Source organism: Dermochelys coriacea, chromosome 25 (genome assembly GCF_009764565.3).
Source record: "Dermochelys coriacea isolate rDerCor1 chromosome 25, rDerCor1.pri.v4, whole genome shotgun sequence".
Classification (NCBI taxonomy): domain Eukaryota; kingdom Metazoa; phylum Chordata; order Testudines; family Dermochelyidae; genus Dermochelys; species Dermochelys coriacea.
The window spans coordinates 13308195-13316870 of record NC_050092.1 but is presented as its reverse complement, the minus strand read 5'-3'; the positions used below and the strand labels follow the sequence as shown (position 1 = coordinate 13316870).

Here is an 8676-nt window from a genome sequence, read left to right as displayed (position 1 = left end):
GGAGACATTTAAAACTAGGACTTGCCAAACCCCAGGCAAATAAACTGTGGGAAACAATTCTGCACTGACCACCGATCTGATAGTGTTAGTCTCTTCCACCTCTAATTTCTCCAGATTCCATGCAAAAGATCCATTAAAAAAAAAAAAGACAAGATATGTTATAAAAACAAAGTTGCCTCTTATTAATGCCTTTTTCCATCCTTTCTCTGGCTGAGTTGGCAGGTGTTTTGCTGGGTTTCTTTCAACTGGACTTTGCTTTCCACATATGGGTTACAAACATGGTTGGAATGATGCTCTGTAAGAGTCCCTTCATTTCAAGAAAGCGCACCAGGGCCTCTTAAGATAGGCACTATGGTGTCTGCACACTGTCCTGAGATCGAGAAGCTGCTGAGTTCTAATTCTGGTTCCAGCTGTGGCCTTAGACAAGTGATTTTTTCAGCAGTGCTGCAGACCTGAATCTCCCATTAAATGGAAGCCATGGTTGCTCAGCCCCTTCTTAAATTCAGCCTGTGCCTTAGTTTCCTCATCTGACAAATAGGGAGAATGATACCTCTCTGCCACTGGGGGTTGTGAGACTTAGATAATTAGCGCAGCACTTTGAGATCCTTGCACAAAAAACTTAGTACTGGGCCCTAGCAGGCATTTTTGCACATCACAAGACTCTGAAAAATCATGTACAGTTGGCAGTCTTTGTTAAAAAGAGTCCCAAGCCTGAAATGGAAAAAGTACTGTAACCCATTCCTAATCATCTGATTCATCCAGCTTCCTTCATCCTCAGTTTCTCTTTCATTATTAAGGTATGACTGAAATGCAACAAACAGAGGCTGTGTTATCAGGGGAAAGCAACATAATCCTTCCATTTATAAGCTGTACCCTGCCTACATGCCTTTGGAGAGGTGCACAACCTTTAATAAAAAGATACGTTGTGCTCCTTGAACAGGTACCAAAAAAGCAAGATCCCACCCCATAAACAAACTCACACCCCCCAGCCAGCCATCTCAGTAGCTACAGAATTTATACAGTACCAACGATTGTACTAGCTAGTAATCCTCTCAGGGATCATGCCAGACTGATTGTGTTTATCAAAAGCAGAGGAGTGGTTAGATGTTTGGGGTGTTGAATTATTAGCTCTGCTCTTAGGTTCCCCTACAGCTGACTCTAGAGAGCAAACTGACCACCTTCCTCCTACTGGAGCCCATTTTTCAAATTGAGGGCTCTGGAAATGATGACGACTCGTGCTCATGGGGACTCTCTAGCCCACAGCTACCTTCAGTGTCCGATCTGAGGTGAAAAGGAAGGTGTTCTCAGCCTTCTGCATATGATTCCTCCAGCTGCTAGGAAGTCAGGGTAAGGAAGTTATATTGTTGAACTTCTGGAAGAAGATGACATGTGTGACAGCTGTGTCAGACAGGCTCAACTCCTTGCCCCACATGCTGTCCCAAAGAGGTTCAGGCTCCTCCCTACTTCATTTTTAAGTATCAAGGCCAACATTTTTAAATGGTTGAAAGGTTTATAAAATCAGCTCAAGAGATCTTAGGCTTGGTCCCTGAAGAGTAAGGAACCTATAATGGGCACTTTGTGGCTCCAAGCATTCCTGTATTGATTGTTAATCTGGCTAAATTCACTTTGCGGTAGAATCTCAACCTCTGGAATTTCCTGAATATCATGAACCTGAATCTCACCTTTACTGCTGCATTAGTGGTAGTTTTTGCATCTAATTTCCCCTCAAGTAAGCCATGCATACTTGTCACACTGCATTAAACTTGGAGAGGGAAATTAAAACTTGTCAGCTTTACAGTCTGTCTCATGCTTCCATTTGGAACACCTAGAAGAATATTTACATAGTTTTTAAAATCAAAAACTGTTTTAATTAAGATACCATGGGGACATCTTTATTCAATGTCAATTTTTAAAAAATTGAACAAAACCTGCATTTTGATCCAAACATTTAGAGAATCCTGAATATAGACTGTAGATTTTGTTCTTAAAAGTTCTCACAGCCTCACACACTCAGTGTGAAATACACCCCAGCACAGAAGGTCTTTGCAAAGCCTATGCTCCAAGGGGTGTTAAACTGAGGGACTAAATGGAAAACTTAAGCAATGCAGAGAGGCCTTACATGGGCTCTTGGGCACAGATGTGAATTTCACCCCCACACAGCAGCAAACTAAGCCAAAGTGTGCTAAGTGAGGTGTTGGGGCGTTCTTCAGGTGCCATTAAGAAGCTGGGCATTGGAATCTTTACCCCATGACAAAAGGAATTCTTGCTAACAGAGCAACGGGAAAGCAAAACCAACATGCACTACTGCTGTAGTTTATAACAGGATTGCAGCTCCACCACTAGGTTCAGATCCTGCAGTTAAATCTATGCAAGTAGATTCTGTGGCTGCCTGGAGTCCCATTTTCTGCAACAGGTCTCTTCATGGGCACATATTAATTTGCAAGATCTGGCCCTAAACTGACAGAAAAAGAACCCTACCCCAACGCCTGCTTTAGGCTCCAGACATGCAAGGTACTCATTTTCTTCAAATAGCTCTGAGGGCACTCAGCACATTGCATGATAGGGTCCTTAGTGAGTAACACAGGGAGAGGGGAATGGAGTCAATAGCACACTGTTCGCTGGGTATGTTGGGGAATAGCCACAGACCTTGTCTTGTGATTAACGCTAATTGCACATCCACAGATTGAAAACTCATCCCTTTAAGGTTCTAGAGAAAGAAGAAAGTGTGCCCGCTACTCCCACAAGCAAAAAAAGAGAAATTAAGTTTTTCTTTCCCTATAGCTTTGCATTAACAAACTTAATGCAGGAAGCTTGATATGATTTTTTATTATTTTGTAATTATGCCTCATGGATGTACAATTTATACCTTAGAACTACTCCTACCAGTTGTAATAATTTTGCCATTAAAAATAGTTAGCCACCTAGTGAAGCCAATGGAAAAGAAAACAAGCATCCCACATCTGTCAAAGTACCACTCAATAATTCTTCACCACATTTTATAACATGATGGGAATAGTCAATCGCTCATGGGTGTTACATAGAGAAGTCTATGTCACTGCAAACTCTTGGGCTGGTTCACTCTAAAGGTCTGAGCTGCGGATGATTATTCAGGCTTGACTGAAACATTTCACGCTCAACAGATCCTGCAGCTACAACACTCAGTGGCTCAGCGATTTCCTGCCTTTCAGCATGCGTCGGAGGATCACCTCGATCCCACTGGGAGTTCTAATACGCTTGATCCAGCCATGGGTCCGTTTGCGCTTGAGGTTCTTTGGTTGATATTCATTCCCGCGTGCCTTGGTGCGTATTTGCTGAAGGTTCCATGGTGACAGGTGTCTAGGGATGCTTTGGAAGATGCCTGCAGACCTGAAGGACAGGCTGGTGCTCGGAGGCTGCCCCAAAGCATCAGAGAAGATGGAAATTGTCCTGGACAGTGAGGGGCAGGCTACGACGCGCTGCAGCAGGAAGAATCTTGGTAGAGTCAAAAAACAATAGAAAGAGGTTAACAGGAAGTAAGACAATGACCTACAGAGTTTGGAATCTAAGCACCATGTGTAAAACACAGTATGCGAGGGTGGGGTGGTTGGGACTTTCATTCAAATAATGCAATTTTGGAGGTATAACTGGTTAAATAAGGGACTCTGACAATTCATTTGAGCCAGACATAGTGAAGGGAGATGCTGGCCCTGCTTCAGCAACGGTTTTGCCAACGTCCCACACTCCCCCGCCTCGCACTGCGGTCATCCATCTCTCTCTTGGCTCTGCCAACGCAGTGACACACACAGCACCCCTCTGATCAGATAGTCATCACTGCTTCTGACCTCCCTTCCTCCCCATCTACAGCCAGGACCCCCATCCACCCTCACCCCCTCTCTCCTGCCCTCAGCTTCCATTCACCCCATTTCCAGTCCCCCTTCTTCTGCCCTGGCCTCCCCCTCACCTCCTGCCCTGCCCCTCGAGTCCCCCTTCTTCTGCCCTGCCCCCCTCACCCCATTTCCAGTCCCCCTTCTTCTGCCCTGGCCTCCCCCTCACCTCCTGCCCTGCCCCCCCCGAGTCCCCCTTCTTCTGCCCTGCCCCCCTCACCCCATTTCCAGTCCCCCTTCTTCTGCCCTGGCCTCCCCCTCACCTCCTGCCCTGCCCCCCCCGAGTCCCCCTTCTTCTGCCCTGCCCCCCTCACCCCATTTCCAGTCCCCCTTCTTCTGCCCTGGCCTCCCCCTCACCTCCTGCCCTGCCCCCCCCCGAGTCCCCCTTCTTCTGCCCTGCCCCCCTCACCCCATTTCCAGTCCCCCTTCTTCTGCCCTGGCTTCCCCCTCACCTCCTGCCCTGCCCCCCCCCGAGTCCCCCTTCTTCTGCCCTGGCCTCCCCCTCACCTCCTGCCCTGCCCCCCCCCGAGTCCCCCTTCTTCTGCCCTGCCCCCCTCACCCCATTTCCAGTCCCCCTTCTTCTGCCCTGCCCCCCTCACCCCATTTCCAGTCCCCCTTCTTCTGCCCTGGCCTCCCCCTCACCTCCTGCCCCGCCCCTCGAGTCCCCCTTCTTCTGCCCTGCCCCCCTCACCCCATTTCCAGTCCCCCTTCTTCTGCCCTGGCCTCCCCCTCACCTCCTGCCCTGCCCCCCCCGAGTCCCCCTTCTTCTGCCCTGCCCCCCTCACCCCATTTCCAGTCCCCCTTCTTCTGCCCTGGCCTCCCCCTCACCTCCTGCCCTGCCCCCCCCCGAGTCCCCCTTCTTCTGCCCTGCCCCCTCACCCCATTTCCAGTCCCCCTTCTTCTGCCCTGGCCTCCCCCTCACCTCCTGCCCTGCCCCCCCAGTCCCCCTTCTTTTGCCCTGCCCCCCTCACTCCATTTCCAGTCCCCCTTCTTCTGCCCTGGCCTCCCCCTCACCCCCTGCCCTGCCCCCCCCGAGTCCCCCTTCTTCTGCCCTGCCCCCCTCACCCCATTTCCAGTCCCCCTTCTTCTGCCCTGGCCTCCCCCTCACCCCCTGCCCTGCCCCCCCCAGTCCCCCTTCTTCTGCCCTGCCCCCCTCACTCCATTTCCAGTCCCCCTTCTTCAGCCTCCCCCCCCCCGCGGCCTACCCCTCGCCCACTCAGCCCCCCGGGGAAGGGGAATCTCCGGCAGCCGCGCGTTACCTGCCCGCGGGAGGCAGAGGCCAGAGGTGGCCCAGGCGGCCGGTAACGAAAGCCATTATTCCCCGCCCCTGCCGCCGCCGCCGCCTCCCAACAACACCCTCGCCTATTGGCTCCCGCCGCCGGGCCTATCACAACCCGCGGCCACGCGGGGCTGGGGGCGCCGCAAGGGCTTCTGGGACATATCGTTCGCCGTGTCACGCCGAGGCCGCAAGGCCTTCTGGGGTCTGTAGTTCTCCCGGCCAAGGCGAGGCGCTCCGTGGGGTGCGCTGAGCCCCGGGCCCTGGCCGGCTCGCCCCGTCTTCCCGCCTTGCCCCGTTTCCTCAGGGCCCCCCCCATCCCCACACGGGCCGTGGGTCGCCATGGAAACGGGCCCCGCCCCCCTGCCCTGAAGGAGGGCGGCCTGGGGGCTAGGAGCTGGGAGCCCGGACTCCTGGGTTCTGCCCCAGCTCTGGGAGGGGAGTGGGGACTAGGGGTTAGAGTGGAGGAGCTGGGAGCCAGGATTCCTGGGTTCTCCCCCTGGCGGTCGGGTCTAGTGGGTTAGAGCAGGGGGAGAACTGACTCCCAGGCTTCCCTGTCCTAACTACTAGATACAACTGACTTCAAATAATAATTTGCATTTATATGATCCCTCAAGTTGTTCTTATCACATCTCTCTCTGTCCCTGTCCCTCATCCCTCAGAAAGAGAGATGGAAGCACAGCACTGATGTTCAGAAACAAGGAACTGTCCTGCGGTTCCCAGGCTGTCTGGCCACCCTAGTGTATCCGGCGTCACCACAACACACAGGGCTGTGGGCTCTTTGCCATGATGGATTGTTAAAAAAACTTTTAATACATTTTCTGTCAAAATGATTTTGCTGACAACAGTTCTGGGCTGTTTCTTTGCTTCTGTTAACTCTAGGATTGAAGCACTGATTTGAGAGGCACAGGGCTGTGCAGTGGAAGTGACACAAATGTGCACGGGCTTGGTGCTTGTTACGGCTGCAGGAGATGCTTTGCTCCTTTCCTCATTGCTAGGCCTCTTAGGGTTATCACTTAATTATGCACTCACTAGATATATGCCTGGAATGGCCATGTGCCTGTGTACCAGGGCTTTTCATTCTTTGATCCTGTTATTGGACTAATTGGGGCTGTCCAAAGAACAAAGAGAATTGGAGATGAATATTGTCTTATACTTAGAGGAGGAAATGGGAGCCAGGACTCCTGGGATTCTATTCCTGCCTCCATTGCACAGCTGCTCTATGATATTAGCCAAGTCACTTAAAACAAAAAAAAACTCTCTGTGCCTCAGTTTCCCCATCTGTAAAACCGGAATGATACTACTGCTTCCCCAGGGGAGTTATAGGGTTGGATGTTTTGTAAAGCAGTTTTGAGATTTCAGATGACACTTTCTGTAGAAGGATGATTATTCTTAGACCTTCAAGAATACATGATCATGTGATACTTAGCAGGAGACATTATCCATTATTATTCATTTTGATGCTCCTCTCACAAACATTAAGGTGCTGTACAATTACCACGAGGATTATTTCACCTTCCAGCTGAAATGAAGCCACCTCTAGTGAGGGAGAGAGCAGCTGTTCTTGGGCCAGTTACTCTATCGCACAGGTTTTCTGATTCATGCTTTCCCCAGATTAAACTATTTGGTGAATTTTTGCAGGAATTAAAACTACAGCATACTATCCAGTGTAGGTACACTGTATGCTGATCTGGAGTATGTAGTATACACTATTTTTTACTTTCATTTAGTAACTCAAATTTTTAGTAACAAAAAAGGGATTATTTGAAAGACTCCCTGTTTTCATGGCTCTTCCTTCAAGTTAATGGAAACCAGCAGCAGAGTTGTTAGACTCTCTCTCTCTCTGGACTTGATCCTGCACTATTCAGGTCAGTGGGGAAAGGATCAAGCCCTGTTCCAATTTAGCTCTGGCTGCCCAGGGAAAGGGGTAATTTAATAATAACATGGGGAAGTCAGAAAATTAACAATTTCAGAATTGCATCTACTTGCTTCACAAATCTGTCTCCTGTGTGTATCAGTCATATCTGCTGATATTAGCCCTTCACAGCCAATGCATCTACCGACTGGAGAGTGAGTTGCATTCTCTTTCGTTCACACATTATCAAATGCACTGTTTACTACAGTTCAGCTCCAGAATCCAGCAGAGAGGTCTGCAAGTGTTACCAACACCTATGATACACTTTATCTGGATCAGAATTACTAGGTTTGCAGCACTGGTAGTTAGAAAAAGCATTGTTTTACTTGTAAACTGAGCACATTTGATCTGAAGTTCTTGAGACAAAATAAATCATTAACACGATTTGGAAAATGTAATTCACAGCAAACCCTGGATCCGTAGGTGGAGTAGGAATTGTTTCCATGCTACTGATTACTGGATGGAAAAATAATCAGTTCCGCACTTTCAGTTACTTTCTGTCACAGGTAATTGATTATTCATTATTGCTCTTTGATTTTGGATTCTTTAAATGTCAGAGGAACTTTTCTATAGCCATAGTGGACACCATGATAATATACTAAGTGTAATACAAACTGGTTGGGGGGACCAGCTGGCAGATATAAAGGGGCCAGCATCTTCCCCCACCCATCTAATCCAGACACTCCCTTTGAAATAATATTTTACAAACAATGTCCTCAAGGCACCTTATAAACAGAATTAATTCTCCAATCATTCCTGTATAGATGAATATAATTATCCTAATTTTACAGAGCAGGGAAACTGAGGCACAGAACGGCAAAGTGACTCATCCAAGGTCACACAGTGAGTCAGCAGCAGTCAGGAGTAGAACCCAGGAATCCTGGCTCCCGGTTGCCTGGTCTGACCATTAAAGAAAAGGCCTTGTTTTCAGAACATTCCTTTCCATTGGTGAAGGCAAAGGTACTGGCTTGTCAGAAGAGTTTGCATTTTGTATATTGCCAACCTCAAGCTCTCAAAACAAATGGGTCAGCCCCCACTCCATCCCCCAAACTCATAAGATTAAAAAAAATAATTGTAGGGTCTTTTTATTTGTCTTTTAGCGTCATATTCTTCAGGGGGTCATGTTTTCAAACTTTTCTGCACAAAAAATGAGGGCTAGAAACTTACTTTTGTTTTCACATGAAAGCTAAGACTCTCACGTAATCATGTGAATCCAAGAGCTACTGCTTTACAAAAAGCACCAGATATTTGCGATGAAATCGTGAGAGTTGGCAACACTCATAAAATCATATGAATGAATTGGAACAATCTTGGCGGTAAAGTGTTTTCAGCAGATTAACAGCCGAATTGTCACATACGTAGCCAAATTCCTTCGAGATGTGTCAGGAGACGAGGGATGCCCTCACGCAATTGAAGAAAAAGTCCTGGTTCCCAGCCTCAGCACTGGCAACAGGACTAGTGCACTTTACACCCCATGCCAGGGATTAGAGGGGAAGGCATGTCCCCTTACCCCTTTTTCTCTCCCTAGCTCTCCATAGGCTGTAAATTGGGTACAGCCAAAAAAAAAAGGCTGCTTCAAATGGTAAGATTCGCTGTCTGTCATCATGAAACTCCTCCTCTGT

The 8676-nt window shown here is 48.6% G+C and overlaps 1 protein-coding gene across 1 annotated transcript; it reads right to left on the bottom strand.

Annotated features, from left to right (window-relative positions):
- Positions 1–2811: 2811 nt before the first annotated feature.
- Positions 2812–5412, bottom strand: MRPL34 (mitochondrial ribosomal protein L34). The gene is made up of 2 exons (XM_043502426.1): positions 5123–5412; positions 2812–3471 (listed from the first exon to the last, which is right to left on the bottom strand). The coding sequence occupies exons 1-2, from the start codon at positions 5176–5178 to the stop codon at positions 3159–3161; spliced, it is 369 nt and encodes a 122-aa protein (XP_043358361.1). The 5' UTR covers positions 5179–5412; the 3' UTR covers positions 2812–3158.
- Positions 5413–8676: the final 3264 nt, after the last annotated feature.

What these genes read in the sequence shown, in the direction of transcription:
- MRPL34 (XM_043502426.1), bottom strand. Translation starts at nt 5,178, where the DNA reads ATGGCTTTCGTTACCGGCCGCCTGGGCCACCTCTGGCCTCTGCCTCCC. An exon ending in CCTCTGCCTCCCGCGGGCAG is followed by an intron (nt 3,472 to 5,122) that starts GTAACGCGCGGC and finishes GACTCTACCAAG; the next exon opens with ATTCTTCCTGCTGCAGCGCG.